Consider the following 14,213-nt stretch of genomic DNA (forward strand, 5'->3'; position numbering starts at 1 on the left):
TTTCATGATGTCTTTTTACTTTCATTATGCATAAATGTATTAGTTAAATAGACCGTATAAGTTCAAAAGTGGGATTTCTTCATATATATACTACTAGTACTCCAAAAGAATGTTCTTTCCCGAAACAAATCACATTACGTACCTATAATTCAGATGGTCCATGCCAATATACTGGTAATGTAAATTTTTCGTAGTACAATTTTATGACATCACGAGTACGTATTAGCTATTGCCACTTTCATAAGCTGCATATGAAATTAATTATCACCCCAATCTTTCCACTTCTGTTTATACTTATAAGCTAAAATTTAGATTTTTAACTTTAAATTTGAATATTTAAAGTTGATTATGTGGTTTTCTCTGAATTTATTTTTCAGCTTTGGTTTTTAGGTCGCTAAGAGTATATATATAAAAATTTTAATTACAAATTAATTTTTATTTATAAATATTCATTTGACTTTTTCTCCGTAAGAGTACTTTGCTCGCCTCAAATAAAAAATCATTCTTAATTTATTCTTTACACATAATGGATCATTCGTCTAAAACAGCCCAAATCTGCTATGGCTAGGGGCACCATTTCGAAGCCTGTGTCCTATTCGCACCCCGATACTTATGAACACAAATCCAAGTCAACTAGCCTTCATGACTCTGACAGCAACATGCCATCGTGAGGAGTACATAAGTATTCGTAGTATTTAAATTTTATATCATAATATAAATAGTTTATACTGGTTTTTATTATCTCAATTATTCTAACAATTTTAGAGTCAATCAAATATTTAAAATAATAATCTAATCAATTTAAAATTTAAAGATAATCATTAAAATGATTAAAAGCTAATTTTTAGCATAGACTTAATCCATTCCAAATAAATTAAGAATATTTGTATTCTAGAACCGAGCTAATACATGATCGTCATCCTAGACAAAATCCACTCACGACTGCACAGGCTCGTTCGGGGAGAAAAGGTAAATTTAAAGGCGGCGTTGCTGGCACGCACGGTCCAACAATGCGACGCACCAGCTAGCAGCACCCCAAGTCGTGGTCCGGTCCAGCGCGAAGAAAATTCGAGAAAGGAACTAAAATAAAACACGTACGGGTGCAAAGTCAAGACAGAGATACGAGTACTAGTAGTATTTCTAGTCACAGTGTGCTACTACTACCACTCGCATAATCCAAAAGCTTTTCTTGGTCATCAGCTAGCGTGGTTGCCTCCCTCCCTGCTGCTGGATCAGTTTGAGTGAGACCTGCATGCACTGATGAATACGTACGTAACGGATAGGGTCGGGACCGATGCCGTGCACCGAGGCTGCGTAGTACGGTCTCGTGTTGGAGCCGAGCTCTCTCTCGGTGCTGCAGCCTGCCAGCTAGCGTGCCTATCGCAGGACACCATGGCTGCTGCTGCTGCTGCGTGAGGGGCTCCGGTCGGCCGAACCGCCGCAGCCCGGAGGTCCGGGAGTCGCTGCCCACGGCCACCGGCGGAGTACTTCTGCGGCCTCGGGCTCTTCGGCCTGGTAGAACATTTGGGCCCAATGGAATATACTCATATGGGCAGGCCTGTTTTATACTGCTTAGTGTTTTGTTACTATGCAATTTTATCTCCTTGGAGATAATTTTGATACGAATAGGAATAGAGATGATTTACTATCTCGTTCGTAAAAACTTTCTAGGCCTATCTAGATTCATCCATTGATGAATCTATATAATATATATATATATATATATATATATATATATATATATATATATATATATATATATAGATTCATTGACATCTATATAAATCTTATCAAGATTAAAAAATATATATATTGTAAAACGGAGGAAGTATTTCCTTTTGTGACCCCAAAATATAGATGCGCATGGTGAGATGTTTATAATTGACTATACTCGACGAAAGATCTAGCTCCAACCTATGTCATGCTTTCGTTATCTATTTTTGTGATGTTCAGGATATGGATGATCTATAGCTTCTCTCGCCTCTATTTTTGTGGGAGGGAAGGGGAATGGATCGAGTGATCCACTAGTAGTCTCGTAAATGTTGGTTTACAACAGTGTAACGATCGAGGCTGTTGCTTCAAAAAATATTTAGACTTTCCAAAAGCATAAAGTATACTTTGACCCCCTCAGCTATTATCGAACCTGATTCATATCCTCAATTGCAAGATTGGATATATCAACCCCATCAACAACAAATATCGTTGCAAACTTGCCCCTATGTGGTTTGGAAAACTATTTTGGCTAATGTGGCATGTACTGGCACTTATGTGTCATTCTATCTGAGAAAGAGAAAAAAAAATATTATAGGACCCACATGTCATCATCACATCCGTCTTCTTCTCCACCTTGCTCTGCTCAACACTATTGCTAGTGGTAGAGCACCCAGGAGGATGGTGGCAGCGTAGAGATGGAGCCAAAGGCTAAGTGTAGCTTAAGGTAGGGTCACGCTAGTAAATGAGCAGTCCTCTTCATAGGTGTGGCAAGTCACCTCCTCCGTCACCGACGACAAGGTCACAACGACCTCCTGGTGTATGGTAGAAAGGCGATTCCGGTGGCTTGATGGGCAAAGATGAGGAGCCATCGTCATAAAGGAGCCTTCGGATTTTTTTTCCTCATTCTGTCTCTTGCTCTAGATCCAGGGAGAAGGAGCATCAACGACAACATTGTATGCCCCTCCCCCCTTCACTTTGCCAACAACCATGACGACATCGACACAACGTGCCAACAAACGGACAACAGATAACAATCCGACTCGTCATCTTCATCAAGCATGAATGGTGGCTCGCCGACGTGGAAAACAACATGTCGTTTCCACGGCAAACATATTTGGATGTCGTCCCCTCCTCTCTTCTCTTCCCCTCTACCATCGTCATTGTTCTGGGTTGGCTTCGGTGTCATGTGTGGAGTTTAAGGGCAAGCTCTCCATCACCTCCCTCCTTAATAACCTTTCCCTTGCCTCTATCATGTCCTTTACTCTACCACAGATTGTCACGATGCTCTCATTGTCAGTTGCCCATGGCCACTATTGTCTTTCCTCGAATGGGATGGCGAGCTTGAGCTAGTTGGCTCCTTTGGACCATATGATGATGGGATGATGGTGGCGGTGACATCTTGCTTAGCCTCCAACAATGCCAAGCAAGGGAAAGGTGGGGAAGAAGACGAATGTGAGGATAACATGTAGGTCTTGATGTTTCTTTATTTTCGCAGTGAGAGGCATACATGTGGGTTCGGTCTATTTTTAATTTCTTTTGTTGGTTTAGAATGCCACATGTCACATATGTGGCACGTTTGCCAAAACCGCTTTGTAAACTACAAAGGGATATAGTTTGTACCAATGTTGACAGTTGATGGGGTGAAAGTATTTTTTTCACAGTGGCATGCCACGGACGTAAAAGTGATAAATAGTTAAGAAAAAACATCACTTCAGTAATACTCCCTCCATATTTTTTTATATGACGCCGTAGATTTCTAACTTTACGTTTGACCATTCGTTTTATTCAAAATAATTATATAATCATTACTTATTTTGTTATAATATGATTTATTATTATATGAACTTTAGGTATGCCTTATAATTTTGTATATTTGGATATAAATTTTAAATAAAACGAATGGTCAAACATGGACCTAAAATTCAACGGCGTCATATATAAAAATATGGAGGGAGTAATATCGTAAGGATGAATCTAAGAGGACTATTTCAAAAGCTGACAATTTTAATAGTGCCAAATTGTTAAAATTTTCCATAAGGATTTAGAACCAGTTCGTCTTAGTCATCCGGCACAGAGCCGATGCTCTCGATGGAAGAACTCCAGAACTTCAACAATCGCTCGATCGCTTTCACGGTTTCACCTATGTACATTGCCAGTTTGCCACAGGAATTGCAAAGCAGCAAACTACTACCGTACATATATACATGCACGGCGCGCAGAACAATATACACATCGGTTGTCATAGACTCAGGACGAATAGCAGGGGCAGGCAGGCAGCATGCATCACAAGCCCCCGAACCAATCAGGCCCGGATGGCCCACGCACGCACTCAACCAATCGAGGCATGCAGTTGTGATCAGGGGATATAAATATATACGTACTCTCTCCGTCAATAGATACTTTTTTATACAGATTTAACTGTTCGTCTTATTCAAAAAATTTACATAATTAATAATTATTTTTATATTATTTTATTTATTTACTAAATATACTTTTATGTAGATATAATTTTACATATTTTATAAAAAAATTTAAATAAAACAAACAATCAAACATCTGTTAAAAAGTTAACGACGTCAAAAATTTAGAGACGGAGCAGTTATATAAAAAGGCAACCTCTCGGCCGGCATCACCGTATCACTAGTCACTTCATGGGGTCACCGTCCACAAGGTTCACAACCAGCGTGATTCAGGGCCGGCGCGATCGATCTACTAGCTATAGCGCTCCGCTCGAAATCGGTACCACATCCCGGTTGACGGCGACACGCGCGGGCGTACATAATCACGTACGGCGCGCGCTCCTCCTTACGTCGCGTCGCGTCGGAGATCAGCATGCTTCCGGCCAGTCTCGCCGGCCGGGCGGGCGCGGGCTATCGATTGTGCATGTATGTGCGTACGCTCATCTTGGGGGGAGACAAAACAACACGGAGAAATAGGCTTTATATATACATCCGTGTCCGTCAACCAGCTCGCTCTCGTCTATGTGAGAGAAAAAAGGGGAGGACCGGAGTATCTAGCCACCCGGCCGGTGCGGGAGAGGATGGGATTCTTGCTGGATTTCTGTTAGCTTTGCTCCAAATACAGTACGGGCCTGCTGGGATGGGAGGAATTTTGCAACAATAATTTACAAAAGTACTTAACTGCTTTTCGTGAAAGTCCTTCAAAAGGAGACGTAACCATACAAATGTAGTGCGTTTTCGGGAACATGATATTTTTTTATATGTTTTATCCCAGAGACTGAATTAAATCTTGTGAAAATCATAAAAATTCTCCGTTTGAAAGAAACTCTCAATTAAGGTTGTAACATATAAATAAAAGAGTATGCATAAATAATGCTATATCACAACCAGGTTCATAAAACCACGATAATCACGCGAGCCGTGGGACGCGACTTCAGTGAGGCCCCATAGGGGTCAGGAAATTTTGCGAGATATCAAATTTTTTGAAAAAAAAGTTAAAAAATCTGAAATTTTTTTGGGCGCTAGTTCTCGTTTTTTAGAAACTTGCGAAGAAGATTTTTTTAAAAAAATAATGCATGTAACATCGAATTATGGTCAGAAAGTGAACTGTATTGCATAAATGAATAAAAATTATATAGAGAAGCTACAGTTCATGTAGGCATAATTGGCCCAATGTGGCCCATTGGGGAGAAAAATATCCTCCTATAAAACACATCGGCTCATACGGTCCCCCTTCTGCTCCACCGTCCCTCTAAACCCCCCCCCCCCCCCAACCGGTCACCAAATCTGTCATTAGGTGATTCCTGCGCATCTGTCACCAAATCTGTCATCTTCGTGCGGCGATGATTGAAACCTCGTCATCTGCGGTGATAATTGCAGCGAGAGGGACGCGGATCATCTATGACGAGAAGCAAACGGTAATCCACTTGGCACGTACGACTATCGTACGGTTTAGGCAGCTAAACTTATGCATGGTCTATGTGATTTTTTGTGATGAATTGCATCCTATTTGTATTTGGGCCATGGTAATCAAACATGCGTGCAATAATCACACCTAATCACGCAATTATTGTCGGAATCATTGCGACGACATTGCTCGTTCCATCACGATTATCGCATAACATATCACGATAATCGTGACACATCACGCGATTTTTATATCCAAACCACCGCAGCTCCATTTGAATTTTTTGGATTTAAATTCGTGTGATTTCTACGCAATAATAAGCTATTATTGCCATATCGCTGGGGGATGGTTTTAGCCTTGGAAATTGTTTAACAAACCCTAAACACAACCACTTTGTGCCTGTCATGTTCATTTGCTACGTAGCTTGGGCCATCCATTCATGAAGCGGTAACAAGCAACATTGGGCAAATACACATTTTTTAGGACAATGCTTACTGGTATAAAAAGCCCCTTAGTTTCTATATGGCCGACATTCCGACGATGCTTATATTTAGATAATATAAATGAAACTTTTTTAGGAAGTAGCAGTAAAAAGTTCCAAAAAAAACTTTTTTTTACTCAACAAGGAAGCACACAAAATTTTGTAACGCGGTCGTCTATCTCCATAGGTACTCGCTCTCTCCTCCCCCTTTATTTCTCACTCTAATCCTTCTAAATCTCTGTAATTTTCCCTCATCTTGAATACATAACACTAATATTATTATAAGTTTTAATTATATGTAAACAATTGGAGCTGATTAGGCACGCACGCACGTTCAATTTTGTTTTCAACCATCTTGGTGTATATCAAACTCAAAGTAGGTTAGCATTTCGTCCAAAGCATGTTTTATTGGCTAGCAATTCAAGGATGAAACTAACTCAATGTTCCGCTAGCTGATTATGGGCAAGAACTACCATAGACGAGGCGTAAAAGTTTTTAGTTGAAGGAACCAAATACTCCTAATTTACAATAATATCTTTGTGGAAATTTATCTTATTCTGTCAAAAAAAAACAGTCCAAATTCTTTCCACCAATTAAGCACTTATGACCCAAAAAAAATTAGGGTCACTCTCCGGTGTATTTTACTGGTAGTATTATATTACCAGTAGAACTAATCTCATTCGTTGATTTAAAAATGTATTTTTGGTACTTTGTTAATTAATTGATTAGTAGTATTTTATAATTTTGTTTTATGGCAATAAAGATCACAATAAAAGACGATATTACCCCTTTAAATTTCTACTACACTTAATATTGTTGGTAGTATGGTGTGGATTAAATTCTACTACCAGTAGAATACATCAGAGTCAGCCACAAAAATTTAACTCTTAAAATAAGAAACACATGAAATATTAATGAAGAAAAGTAAAGGCACGCATGCATGGGTTGCTAGCTAGAATTTTACTAGGTGAGGTTCATGAGTAAAGCACGTCTTGAGGTACAATGAGGTGAATAGCAACTTCTCTACACTCTACAGGTGAATAGGGCGTGCCAGATAGTCTGGGAAGAAACAAAAGGGGGAAATAAGTTAGAAGCAAAAAAAAAAAAAGAGAAAAAAAATTTTGGGGGGGGGGGGGGGGTACATCTCTACGAGGATAGTTATAAGCAGAAACCTAGACGTACACTCAACTGGATTCCCCATCTCCCTTCCACACACTGAGAAGTACTCTAATCAAGCAACACACATGATATTAATTAGATGATGATCTGATGCTAATTAAACCCTGACTATATATAGCTAGAATGGCGCCGGAGATGGGAGCGAGCTAGAGCCACCACCAACAACTCGGCGCTTGCATTGCGCGCCGCTTGCCAAGCTAGCTCTAGAATGGAGTGACGCCCATGTTTGCAGCTGCAGCGGCGGCGGCGGCTGCCGCGGCATACAGGCTATCCTTGAGAAGAATGTCTTCAGAACCATCCTGCAAATCACGACACAGGAAAGCAGCTACAGTCTACAGATGAATTGCTCACAAAGTACTAAAGTAAATAAAGGCAGTGCCGTGTTGCCGGGTGGTCTGAATTCTGATAAGGCTATAGAGTGTTCAGGTTACACAGATAACTAGGTTATGCTTGTGTGTGACAGTGTGTCCCATATATAGTATACGCTAATTCTCTCGGGATTCTGGTTACCTGAGGCTTGAACGTCTTCTTGAACCCCTGATCCGGCATGAGGCCAAAATGGATGTGCGGGAAATGGGCCCACTGATTACAAACACAAGGAAAGTAAAGCCAAAGCAAAGGCAGGTTTGGATCAGTAAAGGAGATCGAAACAAATCCGAACGAACCCTAGCTATAGCAGCTGTGGGGCTAAAAGCTCCCAGAAACCGCAGCCGCTAGCTCTCGGCATCTCGCAAGCGGCCGGGCACAAGCTGCCGCTGTGTCCGTGCTGACAATGTAAGGTGTCCGGTCAAATCAAGACACGCGAACAGCTAGCACATCAAGCTAGATACTACAGGGTGAGTAGGAGTTCATTAATGCCCGGATGAGACGAAGAAAAATAGCTTACATTCTTTGCGGCTGCACTGAACGCCTCTCGGTGGCTGATGTCCGGGTTGCCGGCCTTGATCCGCTGGATCTCATCCCTGTTTAGCAAATCATCAGCAGCACATTTATTTTTTTTATGCGATCTTACCTAAAATACTGATTAATCAAGGGCATCGATCAGTTTTAATTAGCCTGAAAGTTTTAGCTGTAGAGAAAATCTTACTTGATGAACCGGTTGTACGCGGATGGGACTCTCTGACGCTTCTCCGGAGCTGCAAAAGTTTTGGATCAGACAGCATCCGAGGAAACATGGACGAATGGGCAAGCTCACCGAAGCTATCACTATACATGCTGTCTCTGCAAACATACTGACCCGCGATCGATGGAAGCATGGGCTTACATGGCCCTGCCACACAACAAGACGTGATCGCATGCCTTGTTCCGTATCCTCTATCCGACTATATATCATTTTTAGTTTCTCCTACATATTTTGTTTTAGTGCTGGAGGACGTACGGGTACGTAATTCCTCAAGAGCAAATGTACATCTTCGCTACCAAGCTTGTACAAAAGTAATGCCGGGCTTAACCCTCTAAAAACAACGGTGAATAAGCAACGAGGAGAGAATATACAGTAGCATAATTTGACTACAAAATTCTAGTGTTTCAAAGGGCCAGGGTCACAACCTAGTTAGTACTTAGTAGTGGTAACTTACGCCTGTTCACGGACGTGGGGGCGTTCTTTGGCAGCTCGGGCTCTTGCTGCACTGGCTTCGCCGGAGGCGTTTGCATTGCCGGCACGTTGCTGGCGCAGCTGCTGCTGCTGTGGCCCGTGATGCCGCTCAGGCTACTCGCGCTCGCCTGCTCCATCAGTAAGCTCGGCGCCTGGAACGCCATCTCGTCCTACGCCCACCACGGAAGCTAAACGTCAGTATATATGCATGATTAATTCTCAGATGAGAACTAGTCAGCTAGCTAGCTATAGAATGGTAGAATTTGACAGAGAGAGAGATAGAGCAAGGTACATACCAAGAGGCCATGGGGGGAGGTGGGGGAGAGCAAGGAAGGGCCGAAGTGGAGCTGGTTGGCCGGCGGTGCCGGCGGTGGGTGCAGGAGGCCGCGGAGGTTAACCGAGAGCAGGTTCGCGCAGTGGCCGCACCGCACCGTCACCGTCTTGAACAGGCTGCTGCACGGCACGCCGACCTGCGTGGAAATCAAAGTTAGCCATCAAGAGAGAAACAAAATATCAAACGAGAAACGAATAACTAATAGACGAAGAATCAATGCTAAGAAGCTCTGAAGCTAGCGCGCTGTCGGTAGGTGGGTGGCTCGGCGCCACAGCACGTACGGCGAGGATGGTGTCGCAGCAGTTGCAGTGCACGTAGCAGAGCTGCTCGGTTGGGGACGGCGCGAGGTGGTCCAGTTGGAAGACAGCCGACGACGAGGACGAGGACGACATGATGTTGACGACGAGGACGAGGACGAGGACGAAGACGAAGATGAAGACGATGGTTACCAGACCAGCCGATCGAATCCCCACACCTGCACACTCCCCCGTGGCCTGTCGATCGATCGACAAGAGAGGGGCAGCACTGTGTGTTGTATGGCCTGCTGCTCGCTTCGATCGAGCTAACGCAACGGCCTTAATCTGGCAACGCAGGGAGGGGAAATTTCACACGAGTGGCGGAGGAGGGGTAGCCAGAGATATCCTTTTGGTCCCCTTTGATGTGATGAGGTGATTAGATGGCTGCCGCTTGCGATTTGATGGACCTGCCCGGTTCGAGAAAGCCTCGGATCTGTCGTTGTTCCTGATTTGAAAGCCCAAAAACAACAAACAACAAACAACTACAACTAACTACTTCTACTACTACTACTACTGCATGTGGGTTTTGCCGCGAGCAAAGAGGGAAAGGCAGCGGTGGCGAGGCGAGGAGGCAGCATGGGCGTGGATGATATATTGGCTCTGGGCAAAAGGTCGATGGGGGCGAGATGGGAAAGAGATCCAGTCCAGATAGCTACTCCTACCAGCAGCTTGCTAGAGAGAGAGAGCCCTGGGTAGCTAGTGTATGAGTGAGATGGGGGCATGCAGGCAAAGCAACAAGTAAATATTGCTACCGGGGCTGCATGTCCCCGCGCAACAGCAGCTAGCGTGGGCGGCATCTCGACACTATTCGTGACTGAAAAGGGGAATGAGTGGTGGGGCTCGCCCGCCCCACCGGCCGGGCCCCGGCCAAACTGTGTCCCGATGCGCCCGGTCGATCGTCCTCGCCCTCCCTCGCGACGACTACCTCTCTCTCCACGGACGCAACTGCAACAACACACGACGCGCAGCTAGCTCCAACCTTGCCGCGCCCCCGGTGCACCGCGCGCGTCGATCGTACTCGTAGATCGATCAAAGAGTTCTTGGCTACATGTCGCGTGCCGTGCTGCGCCCGGCCGTACGTGCAGAGACTAGCTATCAGTGACACACGTACACGTACACCATGTGCGCGGCAGGCACAGAGCCGGTCGGATCGTCGACACGACGAGGAGCTACGGCCGGCGTACGTGCTGATCGATATATATGCGGGCCACTGCACCGGCGCGAGCTAGCGCTTATGCATGACGCGAACGAGCTGTCGAGCTAGGAGAGGACACTGTATAGAGAGACGTACTATACAGAGCCTCGCCTCGGCACATGCGTATGGATGCGCGCGCGCGGGGGCGGCTGGGGGCAAGTAAAAAGACGGGTGGCGCACTGGCGCTGGAGTAAAGTGCGTGCGTGCGTGCATTGTCCATCGCGCGCGCCGTGGCAGCAGAGCAGAGGCAGGGGGGGGGGGGGGGGGGGGGGGAGGGGGGCATCCAGGTCCGTCCCGTCTTCTGGTGTAGCCGCGTGGCCGTGATAGCCCACGCGGTGTAGTTCCTGGTCTCCTTTTCCGTGGCTCGCCCTGGACCCGGCCGGGCCGCAAACTACCTGAGTGCCTCACCAGGGTGGAGCGCTGGAGCGAGACCGCGAGGATCGCGCATATACTCGTATGGGCGCGCGCGCCGCGCGGCGAGTGTTGGTTAAGCTATATATGCGACCCCCGCTAGCTTCGTACGACGTAGACGTACTTAACCGAGTACATATATGCGGTTAGGATAAACCCGACATTGATAAACTGGGTTTGGTCAAGAACCACTGTAACATCTGTAAAATCTCTTCAGCCATTACATATATAGATATCTCACATCTGTGACAACTCATCGTTCCGAGCCGTTCCTTACAAGGAAAATCTCAAAAAAAAAGAGAGAAGGATGCACTGCCCACTCGATGCAGTCACCACCGACTTCCTGAGCTCACCTATTCAGCATCGTGACTCTACCGGTACCCATCAGTGACATAGGAGAGCAAGGAGCGTTAAGGGGTCGATAGCAGAGACGACGGGGCTAGCTAGTGACACCATTGCTAACCTCTCCCCGGCCCTATCATCCTTGGCACCACCTCCTCGATGTAAAAACTATCACGCACCATCGAAGACGAGACCAGATCCAATGTGGCCCATTGTTACGGAAGCCCTATTTGGAGGGAGGTAAAGCTTCGGCGACGGTGAAGCTAGGGATAGATTTGTTGGCGGGAAGATAGAGAAATCATGAGAGATATGTAACACTGGAGCTCGTATGCATATGGCCACCATCATTGGTAGCGGCTTAATTATATATTATAGATAATCTGATATTGCCATATTGATAATAACTCTAAATTATGAGTGGTCATTGATGACTAAATAAACTCATATAATAACTCTTCTTTATGAACCGTTATAAATAAGTGTATATAAAATTGATAGCTGCTAGCTACTTTGGTTATCTCTAATAGTGACCAAGTCCGCCCATCACAACTACGATCTATAACCACCCTTACCAATTTGGTCCATTACAAATGACCTATTAAATGTGATGCTCTGTGGTAGTGATTGGATGCTATGTCCGTCTACTTAGACGTGTAGGGCTGCCACATTCTGACAAGCAAGGATTGTGGTGGAAGGTCCTCCTGCCTCCAACCTCACCACCTCCTAAACATCACCGGTGGCTCAGTTACATGGCAAGCAATAACTATGATAAAATTCTCGACTTCTGACGAGCAATATGTCGACGTTGTGATGCGATGTTACCTGATTTTAGTTTTATTAGATTTATGATTGATTCTGATACTTGAATAATGGTCGGATATGATTGATTCATTTTGTATTATGGTTCTAGGCTGCGTTCGGCTCCCCACTGAGTTAACTTATCTCTCTGGTTTTCCACGCGTACGCTTTCCAAACTGTTAAATGGTGTATTTTTTTAAAAAAAATTTCTATAGGAAAGTTGTTTTAAAAAAATCATATTAATCTATTTTATATTTTTAAATAATTAACAATTAATTAATCATGTACTAATTTATTATTACGTTTTCTGCGTCGGGGTAAGTTAACTTACCGCTCAAATGAACGCGGCCCTAGTCTACTAGCTCGTAGTGATCTATAATTTTGGGGTTTATTTTTCGAATGATTTATCCGGATTTTCTGATCCACTAGCTCGTAGAGCCGTATCAGTGCCTTTTTTCGTTTGCCGGAAGCCATTAAGTATTATTCATAAATCGAATATCGGTAAGCACTTCTCATCAAAGTCCATAACGTGGAACGTGGATTCCTCGCTTCGGAAGTGTTGTTATAATTAATCTACGTCCGGGAACTAATTAAAGCTGACAAGGACGCTTGCATACCGGTTCAGATCGTTGCAGGTGATTGAAGATTTTGACTTATGTGTCCGACTTGATCATCGGTCTTATTTAATTTATAAACAAACTTAAACAACTTAGTAAAGTACTATTCATATTTTATCATTTAATAAAAATATTAATAAAAAAATTTCAAATAAGATGAAAAGTCGAACTTATATAAAAACTAAAAAATAAATTTATTTTAGTATGTACCTACTACGTACTTCCTACTGAGGTGGCGTTCTACATCCCAATTTCACAATTCATATTCCCTCATTCTGTGAGTACGTTTTCTGAACTGCTATCTTTTATAAAAATATATGAAAAAAATTCTTTAAAAATTCATATGAATGCATTTATATTTTTTATATTTTATAATTAATTAATTATATACTTCTTACCCGGCCGTAAAAAGAACACGGCTACCAGCGTCCCTTTTACGTATGAAAGCTTGCTCATGTCTCATAGACTATTGTGGGCCACGAACAGAGGCCTGCTTGCATGAGGACACAACAGATATCGACGTGTTCGATACTGTAGTAGTGTTACGACAGAACAGTGCAGGATAGTTGTGTTTCACATAATAAGCCACCAAAAATTTACAGTCCGTTTAGGGGGGGGGGGGGGGGGGGGGGGGGTTGAGTAAGCTACCTGCGTATATTCAGAGGCAAGGTAAAAGGTGCAATATTGACATTAGTTGTACTACCATGCTACTTTCTAGAACTAATTTAGATCATTTATTTTTTAATCAAATAAATCATATCTATATACTGCCACATTAATCACTGGTATTAAAATATTTTTCCTACTGACAGTCAAATTATAAATCAACAGATGAGATTATTTTACCGGCGATAATACTAGTAGAAGATCACTATAAATAGATAGCATTGTAGCCGATTCCTATTGATCTACTTATTGGTTGCGCTGCAACTTATAAGTTACTATCAAAATTTTAATTTCACTTAAATTTTAGAGTTGATTAAAAACTCAATGTTAGAGTTTATCTTTCACCCTAGTTTATTTTTATATACTTTCTTCTAAATTATTAATGATACATATATAAATGTTTTACTGACACTTACTTTTGGTAGCTAATAAGTATTTTTGTTGGCCGAATTCATGGTAGCAGCATCACTTTAGATCTCAATATTTTTTTGGGTTGTTTGACGTACTAGGTGGAGGAAAATTTTCGTGTGCTGTGGGTGCTAATTAAATATCAAACCCCGGTCTCTATGCAAGAAATGCGTGCACCGGTGCACGTACCTGTACTCTCCACTTAGCTAAAAAGGAATTTATGTGTTTACATATATCAATGACATCATATTTACGTGGTTACATTATACTTAAATGTGATATAATTTTTACTAAGGGCAAGATATCCTCCAG

The 14,213-nt window shown here is 43.2% G+C and overlaps 1 protein-coding gene across 1 annotated transcript; it reads right to left on the reverse strand.

The window, feature by feature from the left end:
* Nucleotides 1–6,900: 6,900 nt before the first annotated feature.
* LOC102710091 (protein YABBY 4) lies at nucleotides 6,901–10,067 on the reverse strand. Its single transcript, XM_006647536.3, has 7 exons — nucleotides 9,450–10,067; nucleotides 9,131–9,304; nucleotides 8,818–9,004; nucleotides 8,328–8,376; nucleotides 8,127–8,202; nucleotides 7,751–7,822; nucleotides 6,901–7,539 (listed from the first exon to the last, which is right to left on the reverse strand). Exons 1-7 carry the CDS (start codon nucleotides 9,558–9,560, stop codon nucleotides 7,444–7,446), a joined length of 765 nt encoding a protein of 254 aa, XP_006647599.1. The 5' UTR covers nucleotides 9,561–10,067; the 3' UTR covers nucleotides 6,901–7,443.
* Nucleotides 10,068–14,213: the final 4,146 nt, after the last annotated feature.

This window comes from Oryza brachyantha, chromosome 2 (genome assembly GCF_000231095.2).
Source record: "Oryza brachyantha chromosome 2, ObraRS2, whole genome shotgun sequence".
NCBI classification, from domain to species: domain Eukaryota; kingdom Viridiplantae; phylum Streptophyta; class Magnoliopsida; order Poales; family Poaceae; genus Oryza; species Oryza brachyantha.

Coding starts and splice junctions, on each gene's coding strand:
- LOC102710091 (XM_006647536.3), bottom strand. CDS start 9,560: ATGTCGTCCTCGTCCTCGTCGTCGGCTGTCTTCCAACTGGACCACCTC. Junction 7,823..8,126: donor TCAGTGCAGCCGCAAAGAAT/GTAAGCTATTTT, acceptor GTTTGTAATCAG/TGGGCCCATTTCCCGCACAT. Junction 7,540..7,750: donor AGAAGACGTTCAAGCCTCAG/GTAACCAGAATC, acceptor CGTGATTTGCAG/GATGGTTCTGAAGACATTCT.